Source organism: Bison bison, unplaced genomic scaffold (genome assembly GCF_000754665.1).
Source record: "Bison bison bison isolate TAMUID 2011002044 unplaced genomic scaffold, Bison_UMD1.0 scf7180017864151, whole genome shotgun sequence".
In the NCBI taxonomy this organism is placed as follows: domain Eukaryota; kingdom Metazoa; phylum Chordata; class Mammalia; order Artiodactyla; family Bovidae; genus Bison; species Bison bison.
In genome coordinates this window covers 974,364-992,380 of record NW_011494723.1, presented here as the reverse complement: position 1 = coordinate 992,380, position 18,017 = coordinate 974,364, and the positions used below count along the sequence as shown (strand labels likewise).

Here is an 18,017-nt window from a genome sequence, read left to right as displayed (position 1 = left end):
TCAGTAGGCTTTTGAGTTCCTCTTCACTTTCTGCCATAAGGTGGTGTCATCTGCATATCTGAGGTTATTGATATTTCTCCCGGCAATCTTGATTCCAGCTTGTGTTTCTTCAAGTCCAGCATTTCTCATGATGTACTCTGAATATAAGTTAAATAAACAGGGTGACAATATACAGCCTTGAAGTACTCCTTTTCCTATTTGGAACCAGTCTGTTATTCCACGTCCAGTTCTAACTGTTGCTTCCTGACCTGCATACAAATTTCTCAAGAGGCAGATCAGGTGGTCTGGTATTCCCATCTCTTTCAGAATTTTCCACAGTTTCTTGTGATCCACACTGTCAAAGGCTTTGGCATAGTCAATAAAGCAGAAACAGATGTTTTTCTGGAACTCTCTTGCTTTTTCCATGATCCAGCGGATGTTGGCAATTTGATCTCTGGTTCCTCTGCCTTCTCGAAAACCAACTTGAACATCAGGAAGTTCACAGTTCACATATTGCTGAACACTGGCTTGGAGAATTTTGAGCATTACTTTACTAGCGTGTGAGATGAGTGCAATTGTGTGGTAGTTTGAGCATTCTTTGGCATTGCCTTTCTTTGGGATTGGAATGAAAACTGACCTTTTCCAATCCTGTGGCCACTGCTGAGTTTTCCAAATTTGCTGGCATATTGAGTGAAGCACTCTCACAGCATCATCTTTCAGGATTTGGAATAGCTCAACTGGAATTCTATCACCTCCACTAGCTTTGTTCATGGTGATGCTTTCTAAGGCCCACTTGACTACACATTCCAGGACATCTGGCTCTAGGTCAGTGATCACACCATCGTGATTATCTGGGCCGTGAAGATCTTTTTTGTACAGTTCTTCTGTGTATTCTTGCCATCTCTTCTTAATATCTTTTGCTTCTTTTACGTCCATACCATTTCTGTCCTTTATCGAGCCCATCTTTACATGAAATGTTCCTTCAGTATCTCTGATTTTCTTGAAGAGATCTCTAGTCTTTCCCACTCTGTTGTTTTCCTCTATTTCTTTGCACTGATCGCTAAAGAAGGCTTTCTTATTTCTTCTCGCTATTCTTTGGAACTCTGCATTCAGATGTTTATATATTTCCTTTTCTCCTTTGCTTTTTGCTTCTCTTCTTTTCACAGCTATTTGTAAGGCCTCGCCAGACAGCCATTTTGCTTTTTTGCATTTCTTTTCCATGGGGATGGTCTTGATCCCTGTCTCCTGTACAATGTCATGAACCTCATTCCATAGTTCATCAGGCACTCTATCTATCAGATATAATCCCTTAAACCTATTTCTCACTTCCACTGTATAATCATAAGGGATTTGATTTAGGTCATACCTGAATGATCTAGTGGTTTTCCCTACTTTCTTCAATTTCAGTCTGAATTTGGCAATAAGGAGTTCATGGTCTGAGCCACAGTCAGCTCCTGGTCTTGTTTTTGCTGACTGTATAGAGCTTCTGCATCTTTGGCTGCAAAGAATATAATCAATCTGATTTTGGTGTTGACCATCTGGTGATGTCCATGTATAGAGTCTTCTCTTGTGTTGTTGGAAGAGGGTGTTTGTTATGACCAGTGAATTTTCTTGGCAAAACTCTATTAGTCTTTGCCCTGCTTCATTCTATACTCCAAGGCCAAATTTGTCTGTTTCTCCAGGTGTTTCTTGACCTCCTACTTTTGCATTCCAGTCCCCTATAATGAAAAGGACATCTTTTTTGGGTGTTAGTTCTAAAAGGTCTTGTAGGTCTTCATAGAACTGTTCAACTTCAGCTTCTCAGTGTTACTGGTTGGGGCATAGACTTGGATTACTGTGATATTGAATGGTTTGCCTTGGAAACGAACAGAGATCATTCTGTCGTTTTTGAGATCGCATCCAAGTACTGCATTTCTGACTCTTTTGTTGACCATGATGGCTACTAGGGGAATGTAAATTAATAATCACAATGAAATGCCATTACAATATCTAAAATTAAACAAACTGATTATATCAACTTTGTGTTGGTGAAGATTGGGAAGAAGTAGAACTCTGGTACACTTTTGATAAGACTTTACCTTGATACAGTGGTTCAACTACTTTGGAAAACAGTTCAGCAGTATCATAAAACATTAAATATACCTATCTTCATCTAAATATTGCAGGTAATCACCCAAGAGAGGCAAAATGCACACATACAAAGGCCTGCAAAAATATTCATAGTAGCTTTATTTGTAACAGATCCAAGCTAGAAAAACCCAAATATCTTGGTGAATGAACAAATTATATTACATCCATGTATTCTACAACATGAATTGTACCTCAAAATCATGATATTGGGTGAAAGAAAGGCAGACAAAAAAAGAGTGTATATTGCCTAATTCTATTTATACAAAACTCTAGAAATTACAAATTAATCTACAGTGAAAAGTTGATCAATGGAAGAGTGAGGAGGGATGAGAGGAGGAATTACAAAGAGGCATGAGGAAACTTTTGATGCATGAGTCCATTATCTTGATTGTGGTGATATTTTCACTGTGTATACATATGTTAGAACATATAAATTGTACCTTTTAAGTGAAGTAGCTCAGTCGTGTCTGACTCTTTGCAACCCCATGGACTGTAGCCCACCAGGCTCCTCCATCCATGGGATTCTCCAGGCAAGAATACTGGAGTGGGTTGCCATTTCCTTCTCCAGGGGATCTTCCCGACCCAGGGATTGAACCCAGGTCTCCCACATTGCAGGCAGATCCTTTAACCTCTGGCCCACCAGGGAAGCCCATTATAGTTTATTGCATGTTAATTATTTCTCAATATACTTATTACAAAGAAAATATTTTCCTTGAGAAGTCTTCATTGAAAATGGATAGATCCTATCATCAATTAAAATCACAGTAAGGACAGCATTTTCAGTGATACTTAAGCATAATGACACAGGACTAGAATGAAGACAACCCCTCTCAATGATGAAAAGCTAAAAGCCTTTCCTCTCAGATCACGAATAAGACAAAGATGCCCACTCTTGCCATTTCTACTCAACACAGTACTGGGAGTCCAAGTCATAGCAACTAGATGAGAAAAAATTAAATAGATAAAAGCCTTAAATTGGAAAGGAAGAAGTAAAATCATCTCTGTTAAATTAGAAAGGAAGAAGTAAAATCATCTCTGTTTATAGATGGCATGGTATTCTACATAGAAAACCCTAAAGATTTCACACACACACACACACACACAAATGGTTACAACGAATGAATTAATTCACTGGAATTGCAGGATACAAAGTCAACATATAAAAATTAGCTGTTTTCCTAAACACTAACAATGAACTATCTGAAAGAGAAATTAAGAAAGCAATCCCATTTAGAATAGCATCAAAACCAATAAAATACTTATAAATAAACTGAACCAAGGAAGTAAAAGATTATACACTGAGAACTACGAGATATTGGTGAAAGTAACTAAGAAGACACAAATAAATGAAAAGATATCCTGTGATCTTACACTGAAAAATTAATACTGTGAAAATCTCCATACTACTGAAAATGATCTACAAATTCAATACAATCCCTATTAAAATTCCATTTTTCACCGAAATAGACAAAAATTATCCTAAAATTTGTATGGAGCCGTAAAAGACCCCAAATAGCAAAAGTTAACCTGAGAAAGAAGAACAAACTTGGAAGCATCGTCATTCCTGATTTTGAGCCATATACAAAGCTACAGTAATCAAAGAAGCATAGTTCTGGCAACAGGTACCTGGAACCAGTGGAGCAGAACAAAGATTCCAGATATGAGTCATAAATATGTGGTGAACTGATTCTTGACAAGAGCGCTAAGAACACACAAAGGAGAAAGATTAGTAACTTCTTTGAATGATGTTGGTAAAACTGGACATCTAGATGCATAAGAAGGAAACTGGACACTTCTCTTACACCACTCAAAAAAATGAACTTGAAATGGGTCACAAACTTAAATGTAAGATGAGAAAGCATAAAACTCCTAGAAGAAAATATAGGGGGAAAGATGCTTGACATTGGTCTTGCATGCATGCTATGTCACTTCAGTCATGTTTGGCTCTTTGAGACCTATGGACTGTAGCCCACCAGGCTCCTCTGTCCATGGAATTCTCCAGGCAAGAATACGGAGTGAGTTGCCATGCCCTCCTCCAGGGGATCTTCCTAACCCAGGTGTCAAAGCCACGTTTCTTGTCTCCTGCATTGGCAGGCGTATTCTTCACCACTAGCACCACCTGGGAAGCCCAATATTGGTCTAAGCAATGATTAATCAGATAAGAGACTAAGAGCACAGCCAATAAAAGTCAAAGTAAACCAACTGAACTACATCAAACGGAAGAGCTTTGGCACAGCAAAGCAAATAATCAATGAACTGGAAAGACAACCTGAAGAATGAGAGAAAACATTAGCAAATCACATATCTGATAAAGGGTTAATATCCAAAATAAATATAAAAAACTCATACAATTGCAAAAAAAATAATAATAGAATTTAAAAATGGGCAAAGGACCTGAATAGACATTTTTCCAACAAAGGCATACTAATGTCCATAGTTATATGAAAAAATGCTGTACATCATTAATCATCACCAAAATGCAGATCAAAACCGTAAGATATCACTTCATACCTGTGATGGCTATTATCAAAAAAGCAAGAGATAACACATGCTAACAAGGATGTGAAGAAAAGAGAATGCTTATGTAGTGTCAGTGGGAATGTAAATTGGTTACAGCCATTGCAGAAAACACTATGCAGGTTAAAGATACCAGAAATCAGACAACCATAGGATCTTGCAGTCCCACTCCTATGCATTCAAAGGAATTTAAGCCAGTATCTTCAGGAGGGTATCTGCACACCCATGTTTCTTTGTTCCTTTTAGCATGTTCTATGATAACCAAGATATCAAAACAATCTAAATGTCTTTCAACAGATGAATGGGTTAAGAAAATGTGATATATATGTAATTGAATTTTATTCAGTAATAAAAAGAAGGCAATCCTACCATTTTTGACATGGATTAACCTGAAGGTCATTATGCTAAGTAAAATAAGTCAGAGAAAGACAAATATTAATACATATATTATGTGTTAAGCATATATAAAATCTAAAAAAAAAAAAAAAATTGAATAGAAACAAAGTATAGAATGGTGGTTTCCAAGGGCTAGGGGAAAGGGGAAATTGGGTGATATAAGTCAAACTACAAATTTTCACTTGTAAGAAGAATAAATTCCAATACTCATGTATAGCACTGTGACCACAGTTAATAATACAACGTTATATACTTGAAAGTTGCAGAGATAGATCTTAGGCATCCTCACTTCCCACTCCCCAAAAATGTTAGGTGAGGTGACATATGTGTTAATTATCTTGATCTTGGTAATCACTTCACAATGTATATGTATATCAAGTCATCACACTGCATACTTTAATTATACACAATTATATTTATCAGCTATTTCTCAAAAAAATTAAAAATAAAGATACATGGCTAGAGGCAAATAAGCCAGTGTCCTTTCTGATGATGGTCCTGAGGATCTTGGCTCAGTTTGCTCTTGATCACGTTTGTAAATTGATAAGCCTTTGCACCAAAATGTAGAGAGGGTAAAATAACAATCCTTGTGAATCCCTTCTTTCCTACTGTTTTGAGTCTTAGCCTTCTTGATTAAATTCAAAATTACTCAAATATATGAAATCTGGAATAAATGTTAACTTACATGTAAAAGCACATCTATTAACATATTTAATGAAAATAACATTTTCCTAATATTATCATATAGAATTTAAATTGGTATTTACAAATACTCTTTTGGAATTGGTAGTTAGGTGGGAAAAAACTAGACATGTCTCCAAATTGTCTCCAGCTAAGTTAATGAATTTTCTGCATTATATTTTAGGAATCAATATAGCTGAATGATCCAAATTTACAAAATCTAGCCTAAAATATCATATATAAAAATTAATATATACTTTATTTAATTTGTAAAATAAATACATTAACACTACATACTTTAAATATGGTTATACACTTTCACTTATTTTTATAAAGCATCAAAAATATCCTTTTTGAGCCAATGCAATGATCAGTGACTTCAAAAAGATATTTTTTAACACAATTTGCATCTTTACATATTATAGCAAACAATATTAACTAATAATCATTGATACAGTCATTTCTTGGGTGTAAAACCAAATATCCAAATTAGTGCACCAAAGAATTCTGGTGAATCATTATTTGATCTCTAGTCATAAAGAGAATAACTTGTTTTTCAGAAAGAATATTAGCAACTTATTTTCAAACTTAAACATTATTAAATCAATAAAGTATACAGAAATCCCAATAAATGCAAACCAATCTACATCAAAGACAAAGTAAAATTTAAAATTATTTTAACAAGTATTAAGTGGCTGTTAAGTTTTTAACGGGCTTCCCTTGTGGCTCAGCTGGTAAAGAATCCACCTGCAAAATGGGAGACCTAGGTTCAATCCCTGGGTTGGGAAGATCGCCTGGAGAAGGAAAAGGCCACTTACTCCAGTATTCTGGCCTGGAGAATTCCATGGACTGTATAGTCCACAAGGTCACAAAGAGTCAGACATGACTGAGTGACTTTCATTTCCACTTCAAGTGTTTAACACTGAGATGTAGCTGCTTATGTTAAAATTAGAAAAACTAAAGGATAGAGATATAAAGAAAAATCTTAACACAAGTAATGATGGAAAAAAATTCATAATATATCTTATTTCTACAGATGTCTAGTCATTGGTCCAAAATCTTTGCCATTCAATGCCTATTCTTTAAGATTTTATTTATCATTATTTATTATTTATTATTATCCAGGAAACATGGTTAATTCCCCAAATCATTCTTAAATAATGTTTATAAAATACGTATGTCATGTCACTGCCTATACCCATTTGTAGCAGCCAATCAAAAAGTATTAGGGGCGCAGGTGGGAAATAATTTGTCACTACATAGGTCAGCTGTCTTATTAATAACAATAAAACCTGACATTTACATAATGTCATCTGTACAGCAGCTTCATATCAAGACTTCAAATATTTATCTCATTAATACTTCCAATATTTCTATGCATTATTTGGCACATATTTTACTGGTTTATAAAGCAAAACCCTAACTCATAAAATGACATGAACCTAGTGACTATATTTTCTCACAATCCATGTCTATTCACCAAAAAAGAAGAGAAAAATATATATCTTAGCATGAAAGAGTTTGGCCAGGAGAGTGAAATACCCACTTGGCAACTGGGTCTTATCTATTCCCACCTTTTTATATGCGATCCAGTCAAACACCCTGTCGATATCTGTTGCCCGTAGCACTTCCTGTGATACCGGATGGGAACTGGCCAAGCCGTCAAGCAGCATCACTTCATGTAGAACATCCGTCAGAAACCTCTGTTTTTCCTGCAATACAGTAGGTAGAACAACATCACAGGTGATTCGTGGTTATGACAGAGTATGGGTGACAATATGAACCGAATGTTCAGTGTGTTGCTGACTTGATGATGCTCATCAGCCTACTAGATAAGATTTAACTATAAAGAGAAACCAGTAAATAAAATGCCTCTTAAGTCACTCTAAAATAAAAGTGGCTGATTTGAGCACAACATGAAACAATACCAATGAGCTACAATAGGCCCTAAATAGATAGAAACAATGGATTCTGTGTTTTAACAGTGGTTAAAGCAAATTTGAGAGTGGGCACATAAATGAGACTGACTCAGCTTGCCTATGGGCTGCCCTGGTGGCTCAGATGGTAGGGAGACCTGGATTCAACCCCTGGGTTGGGAAGATCCCCTGGAGGAGGGCAAGGCAACCCACTCCAGTATTCTTGCCTGGAGAATCCCCATGGACAGAGGTACCTGGTGGACTACAGTCTATGGGGTCGCAAAGAGTTGGACATGACTGAGTGATTAAGCATACACAGCATGTTCATATGTTCTGCAGGGTCAGATCTAAAATTCCAGTCCCAAATAACCTTTTTAAAGTTCATTCAATACAAGAATAATAACTAAATCTCAGAATTCCAGCACTATTTGTTCTTTCCAGTCCATTCAACAACCCATTCTCTTTCTGTTCCTACCTCCACTCTCTGTCTCACTTATTCTCCCTCTAATACACACATGCAAACACGTATTCTCTAAACGAACTTCAGAGACCACCACAAACAATGAGGCATTATTGACAACAAACTGTAATGTCTCTGGATGTGATACGTGAATTCAGAAAGTAGAGAGCAATAGGTATTAACAATTCATTACCATAAAACTTGTGAAAGTAGACAAAATCGTGAGACCTCTGTACATTGCTGAGACATCAGTATTTGCTTTAATAAAAGCTGACTTGCTATGTTAGAAATAAACTGTAAAAAAAAAAAGTGCTTCTCTGTTGTTTATACAATATGGTAAAGTAATTAGCCTCCAATTAAAATAAATAAATTTATATTAAAAAAAAAAACTAACACTCCCCCCCCAAAAAAAAGAAGTCTGCTTTAAAGAAACAGCTTGGGTTCTGTTAACAAAAATGCCGGCAGTTATCAGTCCGCCTAGCCTACTGCCTTCATTGAGGGAGGAGGAGAGAAAAAAGAAGTTGCAAGAGATAATGAGAGCTAAATAGCCCCTGGATAGTTGGGACCTGAGGAGTATCATTACAGAGATTAAAGACTGCAGCACTTTAATTGCTCTAGCTAATTCTGAACTCATTCCTGGAGCCTCCTAATTTTGGGCCAGCAGATAAATTGCTTGATTTCTGAGTAAGCTGTAATTTCAAGCTGAGACTACACCAATTCTGGATTTTAAAAATTGGAAATGGACAATAAATATACTAAGAAAAGAATGGTTAACTAAGCATATGTGTTAATAAGCATAAGCATATTAATAAGCATATTAATTTAAATCTGGCTTTAAAAACATTTTTGTTCATCATCACTTACTTGCTCAATAATTTAGTATGTTTAATCAATTTAGTCATCCAAGTATTACTGTAAGGTTTATTTTCTAATAGCTTATTTTTATAGCCTGTGGACTTTATATTTAATTTCTTTGGTCCTTATTTTTCATCTAAGAATTTCAAATCAGTTCTCCATCCAAAAGGGCTGTGTTACAGTGACTGAACCAAAAGTCACTCTGACTCCCGGAAGAATACTTCAGACCCTAAGAGACCTTATAATAAAAAAAACAAACTTATAATGAATTAAGTGACAAGTATTACACAAAAAAATACTGTATTTCTTCTTAAACTGAGTTCCTAATTCAACATGAACTGAAGAAAGTGAAATTGGACCTTGTGATTTAAAAATTTGAATTAAAAAACTGGCATTTACATTGCCCATTTTAAGTCCACAGAAAGCAAAGACAAGATCTCAGACAAATGGCGTAGATTTAGAGGATAAGAGAAATTCATATATTTCCAAAAAGCAGATAGGCAATCTTGTTGTTCATTTAATTTTAAAATGTACATTAAAGCTATTTGATACTGGTATTAATGAGGAATTATGGAATATATAATGATACTTCAACTTGACAACTGAACATTTTTATTTATAAAAACTACCAACTGAAGATGTGATGTCCATTCTGAAGATCAAATAATACACAACTCTTCAAATAATAATTATTGCTCCTTTACATCACTCAAACATCTTATCAAAAAAACCAGTGCAAAATGAAAACCTTAACCAGAATGATTTATGTTAACCTTAATTTTTAACATTTAGAAACAATAAATACATATTAGTCAATATCAAAATTTAGCAAACATAACTTGGTTTGCTGGAAATGACATTTTGTTAAATGGCCATATTTGTTAAAAGTAAATGACCATGTAATTATAAAAATTAAATCTGAGATAACTTTCAAAAATGGAGATCCAACCAGTCCATCCTAAAGGAAGTCAGTCCTGAATATTCATTGGAAAGACTGATGCTGGATACTTTGCTTCAATACTCCAAGACTGATGCTCCAATACTTTGGCCACCTGACCCTGTTGTTGAGAAAGATTGAAGGCGAGAGGAGAAGGGGACGACAGAGGACAAGATGGTTGGATGGCATCACCGACTCAATGGACATGAGTTTGAGTGAACTCGGGGAGTTGGTAATGGACAGGGAGGCCTGGTGTGCTACGGTCCATGGGGTCGCAGAGCCAGACACGACTGAGCAACTGAACTGAACTGAATTGAAACTATACTTATATATTTATATAATAATGATGATATATTACTTCATGCTTCTGGAGAAAAATAAAAACAAATCTTTGGTCAGTGGAATTGCAAAAGGGAGGGTTTAAATTGAGCAGTATTGAGTCGTTAGCAAAAAATTCATCTCTACATTTTTGGAGAGAATGACACTGACTGAGAAAGGGGGCATTAAAAGAGATTAAGATTTTAATCTTAATTTATTTAATCTGGAATCAAGATTGCTGGGAGAAATATCTATAACCTCAGATATGCAGACGACACCACCCTTATGGCAGAGTGAAGAACTCAAGAGCCTCTTGATGAAAATGAAAGAGGAGTAAAAAAGTTGGTTTAAAACTCAACATTCAAAAAACTAAGATCATGGCATCTGGTCCCATCACTTCGTGGCAAATAGATGGGCAAACAAAGGAAGTTCATGGGGTCTCAAAGAGTTGGACACAACTGAGCAGCTGAACTGAACTGAAAAGAGATTAAAAGAGAAAGAAGAAAAAAAGGAAAAAAGAAAATCCTGGCAAAAGACATTCACAAAGCTCAAAGAGAGAATAACTTGAGGGGGAAAAAGGAAAAATTTCTAAAAGGAAAACGGAAAATTGCAAATGCAATTTAACAAAACTACAAAGAGCTTCCAAGAGAGAAGGTGCTACTTTTTGTATAAAAGATCCATGTCACTATAAAATAAGAAATATTTTTACTTTGTCAGTCCCTGGCAAGAGCCTTCCCTCCTTTACCCTCTTATCAATGACAAAAACAGCTATAGCAAAAATTCCTAACAACAGTCAATTGCTTACTGTTGATGTGAGACTGTGAAAGTTTAAAAATAAAGCAAAAGAAATCCTGGGTTTTATGTGAAATAAAAGAACAAACAAAAGTTAGCCACAGTGAATGAAATAATAGTTTTCTCTCATAGACTAGAAATGCTAAAAAATTTTGAGACATTCTTTTGGACTCTGTGGGAGAGGTAGAGGGTGGGATGATTTGGGAGAATGGCACTGAAACATGTATAATATCATATATGAAACGAACTGCCAGTCCAGGTTCAATGCAGGATACAGGATGTTCGGGGCTGGTGCCCTGGGATGACCCAGAGGGATGGTATGGGGAGGGAGGTGGGAGGGGGGTTCAGGATGGGGAACACGTGTACACCTGTGGTGGATTCATGTTGATGTATGGCAAAACCAATACAATATCGTAAAGTAATTAGCCTCCGATTAAAACAAATAAATGTATATTTAAAAAAATTTTTTGAGACAAAAACACAGTGAAGTATAATTATTGATGGAAAGCTTAATGGAAAATGTAGAAGTGAATATGATCCTTGAAGTAACTTTAAAGTTGTGTGCATGTGTGTGTGTTTCTGTGCAGGGAAAAATATATTCAAAATGTATAGTCAATAGTTTTTATTTTACTCGATATTTTAAGGACACTGTGATAGCCCATTCTACAACTTTTAAAATGCAGAACAATAGGCAAAATGGAGAACTTTAAAATCTGTTAACAAGAAGTTTATTGTTAGCAATAATAATAAATCCTACCATTCTGATACAGACACTTCTTAGAGATGTTACATACATGCCTAAACTTAAACAGTCCCAATAATACTGAATATGTGTATCAATTTGTGCTGAGCTATTTTCAAAAATATATTGCATTTGAATTTTTGGAGAACAGTGTAAAAGCCTTTTCAGAAAAGTAAAATGTGAACGAATGCACAGAGTTAAGGATAACACATGGAAAAGAAGGTCATTATTATTTTATTCATACATTCATTTAACAAATATGTTAAATTCCTACACAATGCCAGATACTGAACTGTGTTTTGGGAATAAATACATGACTAACATTTCATCCTCAACCTTAAAGAACTCAAAACCAGAAGAGAAAGTACAAGAGAAAGATAAACAGCTAACTGCATTATAATATGATGGGTGTTATAAAACATGACGTATGAAATGATTAATTAGTTCAGAAAAGGCTTCACAGAGGAGGTGACATTAAAGTGGGCTGTTGAAGGATGAAAGTCTACTCAGATGAATGGGGAAAGCAACTTAAAAGGGCAAATCTAGGTAGAGGAAACGGGGGGAAAAAAGCCAGTCCGTTTGAATCCTAAGATATGGGGTTGAAGGTTTCGTCTTAATAAATAGGCAGTAGCAGACATAGTGACATAATAAAAGCAGTGTCTCAGGAAAATTAGCTTATCTGAGGTATACAGAATGGCTGATATATGTAGAAATGAGAGGCAGGAATTGGTTATTGTACTGAGGGATATGTGATGATGTATTAGAGTAGGTGTTACTGAAGGACTTTTGAATCTGAGAGAGACTTTGAATGAATGATCAAGTGACACTGATGCCTTGGTCCCTAGGGGGTAAAGAGGAAGTCCCAGTGAATAACTATACAGAATGATTTGATGGATTTTTAAAAGATTTTAGATTGACAGAATAAAGGTCGGGGGCATGTGACTGACAGAAATGAAGGAGTGGATAAAGTGTGGTTTGGAGGGCAAGCTAAAAAGATCAGTTTTTGACATGCTGCCAGGAGTGTGCCAGTGAACCTTTAGAAAGCAATGTGGCACAGGCAATTCAAAGTAACAGCCCAGGTCTAAGACACAGGGCAAGTCCTAACAACTTTTTGCAATAAATAGCAATCTGTATTAAAAAATGTAAATAAAGTCTCAGAAAGAACCAACTCTTTTAAAAATTTTTTCTTACTAACATTTCATATACTGATATTTAGTAGTATATGTGAAATGAGTTATTAAGAATTCTTATCATCACAGATACACTTGAAAAAATTAATTCCTTGATATCCCCAAATCAAGGCTTCTGCCTGAACATGTCAAGATCTGAATATGCCTGATCTAGTTATAGTCATAGTGATGGTGGGAAGTGCTTATGAAGAAAGGCTGACTAATTTTAGTGAAGAGCAATACCAGACAGACATTTTGACTCATCATCAGAAAGGAAAGAAAAAAAAAAATCAAATAATCTGAATTGAAATCAAAGAAAGTCAGCTATATCAAAATAGACAAAGAGATAAGAGCCAATTCAAGATGTGGTGAGGTGCTTATAGGCAAAAAAGAGTGGGAAAAAATTCTCCAGGCAGACATGGGTTACATCAGAGCAGTCACAAGGACTCAATTTTATTTTTTTAATTTAATCTTTATTAAAATGATTTTAATGCTTATTTTTTTAATGATTTGAAATGTGTGTTAGTTTCTGCTACACAGCAAAGTGAATTAGTTAGGTATAATCTTTTTAGATTCTTTTCCTATATGTGTCATTACAGAGTATTGAGTTCCTTGCACTGCATGGTAGGTCCTTCCTGGTTACTTATTTTAAATGTATGTATGTGTCAGTCCTAGTCTCCCATTTTATCCCCCCCTTACCTCCTGGTAGCCATAACTTTGTTTTGTCTCTATGACTCTGTTCTGTGAATAAGTTTATTTGTACCATTTTTTAGATTTCACATATCTAGGAGGATAGATCTGAAATAAATGGCTCTTTCATTATTCCTGGGAGAAAAGATGAGAACACTGCTAGAAAGTTGATGACAGAGTCCTAGACTGGAAAAAAAATATCTGCCGTTCACTTAACTGTCTGGCCACAAGCAAGTTACTCAGTCTTTTCAGACCTCAGCACACTCATTTGTAAACATGTATGGTGGTGGCTCAGACTGTAAAGCGTCTGCCTACAATGCAGGAGACCCGGGCTCGATCCCTGGGTCGGGAAGATCCCCTGGAGAAGGAAATGGAAACCCACTCCAGTATTCTTGCCTGGAAAATCCCATGGATGGAGGAGCTTGGTTGGCTACTGTCCATGTGGTCGCAAAGAGTCGGACACGACTGAGCAACTTCACTATCACTATGGTTGTGAAGACTGAATAAGATGATTTGTTCTACAAATATTTGTTGAGCACCTGCCATATCCCATGTGGTATACTCGGTTCTGAGCATAAAAAGAAAGACACGAATCCAACTTCAGAGATTCTATACTAGTAGAATGAGAGACAAAGATGAAACAGATATTAATAGCACCTACTATATATACAAATGGAAATAGGTTCAGAATATGATGTGACCTCACAGAGAAGGTGTCATTTGGTCTGCCTGGAAGAAGGAAGGAAAGCTTCTGAACTGATAATTTGAGTTGAATCTTTAAGGATGATTGGAGTTTTCCAGAATATAGTAGAAAAGGGCATTTTGGACAGAAAAAAAAAAAATCTGGTATATGGGGAAAGTTATAGAGATTTGAAACAGCCTGGCCTATTTGGGGGGCTCCAGAGCTCTATGTGGCAGAAGACAGGGAGCATAATGTGTAAACGAACAGTGATTAGTACAGAGAGACAGACAAGAACAAAATCAAGATCCTCAATGCCACGTTACGAAACTAGAATTAAGAAGCGACATCATCAGACCTATATTTAAAGAGATGACTATGAATACTGGAAGGTGGGCTGCAGGGAGGAGCAACTCAAAACAAAATAGGGCCATATTGCACAATCACCCACAAACAGCATGAGGCACAGGCTTTATCTCTGTGATCACAAAGTATCTACAATTTAGTTCCATTTTGTGATGACCAGTGGTGAACAAACATGGTATTTACTTTCAAATTCCAGAATGTATGAATCAAATATAGATTTAGACATAAATATAGACCTAAGCATAAATATTTAGATATGTATGTAGATACACATATAGATAAACAAATAGATACAAGTATTTCCTTTTTCAGTGTTTTCATTTGTTTATTTAAAGCAATGTTTTATTCCAGGTTTAATGTTGACAATAATCTCTTGAACATAGATAAAGGCACTTTTCGAATCCATAGTGTCAAATGAACAAGAATATCTGACAAACATCATTTGAACAATACAATCTAATTCCATTCGTGTTTACTGAGGGCTTAGTATAAGGCAACCTTCACGTGTCAGTAGCTGGGGAAGCAAATGCATTTGGGGCACAATTCCTAGCTCCAAGAAACTCCCTTTATGATGGGGAAAATAGATATATGTACAACACATTAGTGCTATTTGATGGGTAAAGTACTAGCAGCCAAGCAAAGTACTACGTGGATCACAATCAACTGTGGAAAATTCTGAAAGAGATGGGAATACCAGACCACCTGACCTGTCTCTTGAGAAACCTATATGCAGGTTAGGAAGCAACACTTAGAAATGGACATGGAACAACAGACTGGTTCCAAATAGGAAAAGGAGTACGTCAAGGCTGTATATTGTCACCCTGCTTATTTAACTTATATGCAGAGTACATCATGAGAAATGCTGGGCTGGAAGAAGCACAAGCTGGAATCAAGATTGCTAGGAGAAATATCAATAACCTCAGATATGCAGATGATACCACCCTTATGGCAGAAAGTGAAGAGGAACTAAAAAGCCTCTTGATAAAGGTGAAAGAGGAGAGTGAAAAAGTTGGCTTAAAGCTCAACATTCAGAAAACGAAGATCATGGCATCCGGTCTCATCACTTCATGGGAAATAGATGGGGAAACAGTGGAAACAGTGGTTGACTCTATTTTTCTGGGCTCCAAAATCACTGCAGATGGTGATTGGAGCCATGAAATTAAAATACACTTACTCTTGGAAGGAAAGTTATGACCAACCTAGATAGCATATTCAAAAGCAGAGACATTACTTTGCCAACAAAGGTCCCTTTAGTCAAGGCTATGATTTTTCCAATGGTCATGTATGGATGTGAGAGTTGGACTATAAAGAAAGCTGAGCACTGAAGAATTGATGCTTTTGAACTGTGGTGTTGGAGAAGACTCTTGAGAGTCCCTTGGACTGCAAGGAGATCCAACCAGTCCATTCTAAAGGAGATCAGTCCTAGGTGTTCATTGGAAGGGCTGATGTTGAAGCTGAAACTCCAATATTTTGGCCACCTGATGCGAAGAGCTGACTCATTTGAAAAGCCCTTGATGCTGGCAAAGATTGAGCGCAGGAGGAGAAGGGGACAACAGAGGATGAGATGGCTGGATGGCATCACCGCCTCGATGGACATGGGTTTGGGTGGACTCTGGGAGTTGGTGATGGACAGGGAGGCCTGGCATGCTGTGGTTCATGGGGTCACAAAGAGTCGGACATGATTGAGTGACTGAACTGAAGTGAAAGTTCTATGGGAGCAGAGAATAGAGTGAAAGTTTGGGTGAAAGTGCTTTCAGTGTCTATGACCATGCTGACTCCATTGCCGGTAATCCATCATAAACAGAAGAAAGAAGCTATGTCATTCATATTTTGTGTCTTTGGAAATCTGTACTACCATGTACCATAGTGGTTAAGAATCTGCCTGGCAATGAAGGAGCCACAGTAGACGCGGGTTTGACCCATAGGTCAGGAAGAGCCCCTGGAGTAGGAAATAGCAACCCACTCCAGTATTTTTGATGGGGAAGTTCCATGGACAGAGGAGCCTGTTAGGCTACCATACATGGGGTTACAGAGTTGGACACGACTGAGAAATAACTCCAGAAAGAATGAAGGGACGGAGCCAAAGCAAAAAGAATACCCAGCTGTGGATGTGTCTGGTGATAGAAGCAAGGTCCGATGCTGTAAAGAGCGATATTGCATAGGAACCTGGAATGTCAGGTCCATGAATCAAGGCAAATTGGAAGTGGTCAAACAAGAGATGGCAAGGGTGAACGTCGACATTCTAGGAATCAGCAAACTGAAATGGACTGGAATGGGTGACTTTAACTCAGATGACCATTATATCTACTACTGCAGGCAGGAATCCCTCAGAAGAAATGGAGTAGCCATCATGGTCAACAATAGAGTCTGAAATGCAGTACTTGGATGCAATCTCAAAAACGACAGAATGATCTCTGTTCATTTCCAAGGCAAACCATTCAATATCACAGTAATCCAACTCTATGCCCCAACCAGTAACGCTGAAGAAGCTGAAGTTGAACGGTTCTATGAAGACCTACAAGACCTTTTAGAACTAACACCCAAAAAAGATGTCCTTTTCATTATAGGGGACTGGAATGCAAAAGTAGGAAGTCAAGAAACACCTGGAGTAACAGACAAATTTGGCCTTGGAGTATAGAATGAAGCAGGGCAAAGACTAAAAGAGTTTTGCCAAGAAAATGCACTGGTCATAACAAACACCCTCTTCGAACAACACAAGAGAAGACTCTATACATGGACATCACCAGATGGTCAACATCGAAATCAGATTGATTATATTCTTTGCAGCCAAAGATGGAGAAGCTCTATACAGTCAGCAAAAACAAGACCAGGAGCTGACTGTGGCTCAGACCATGAACTCCTTATTGCCAATTTCAGACTTAAAGTGAAGAAAGTAAGGAAAACCACTAGACCATTCAGGTATGACCTAAATCAAATGATTATTGTAAATCATTAGTGTAAATGATTATACAGCGGAAGTGAGAAATAGATTTAAGGGCCTAGATCTGATAGATAGAGTGCCTGATGAAATATGGAATGAGGTTCATGACATTGTACAGGAGACAGGGATCAAGACCATCCCCATGGAAAAGAAATGCAAAAAAGCAAAATGGCTGTCTGGGGCGGCCCTACAAATAGCTGTGAAAAGAAGAGAAGCGAAAAGCAAAGGAGAAAAGAAAAGATATAAACATCTGAATGCAGAGTTCCAAAGAATAACAAGAAGAGATAAGAAAGCCTTCTTCAGCGATCAATGCAAAGAAATAGAGGAAAACAACAGACTGGGAAAGACTAGAGATCTCTTCAAGAAAATCAGAGATACCAAAGGAACATTTCATGCAAAGATGGGCTCGATAAAGGACAGAAATGGTATGGACCTAACAGAAGCAGATG

General features: G+C 36.8%; 1 protein-coding gene across 1 annotated transcript in view; it reads right to left on the bottom strand.

Annotated features, from left to right (window-relative positions):
* The window catches only part of TRHDE (thyrotropin-releasing hormone degrading enzyme), a 446,185-nt gene that overhangs the window by 169,299 nt on the left and 258,869 nt on the right, over nucleotides 1-18,017 (bottom strand). The window contains 1 exon segment of the mRNA XM_010840948.1: nucleotides 7,278-7,415. Within this exon segment, the coding sequence (XP_010839250.1) occupies nucleotides 7,278-7,415 (138 nt within the window).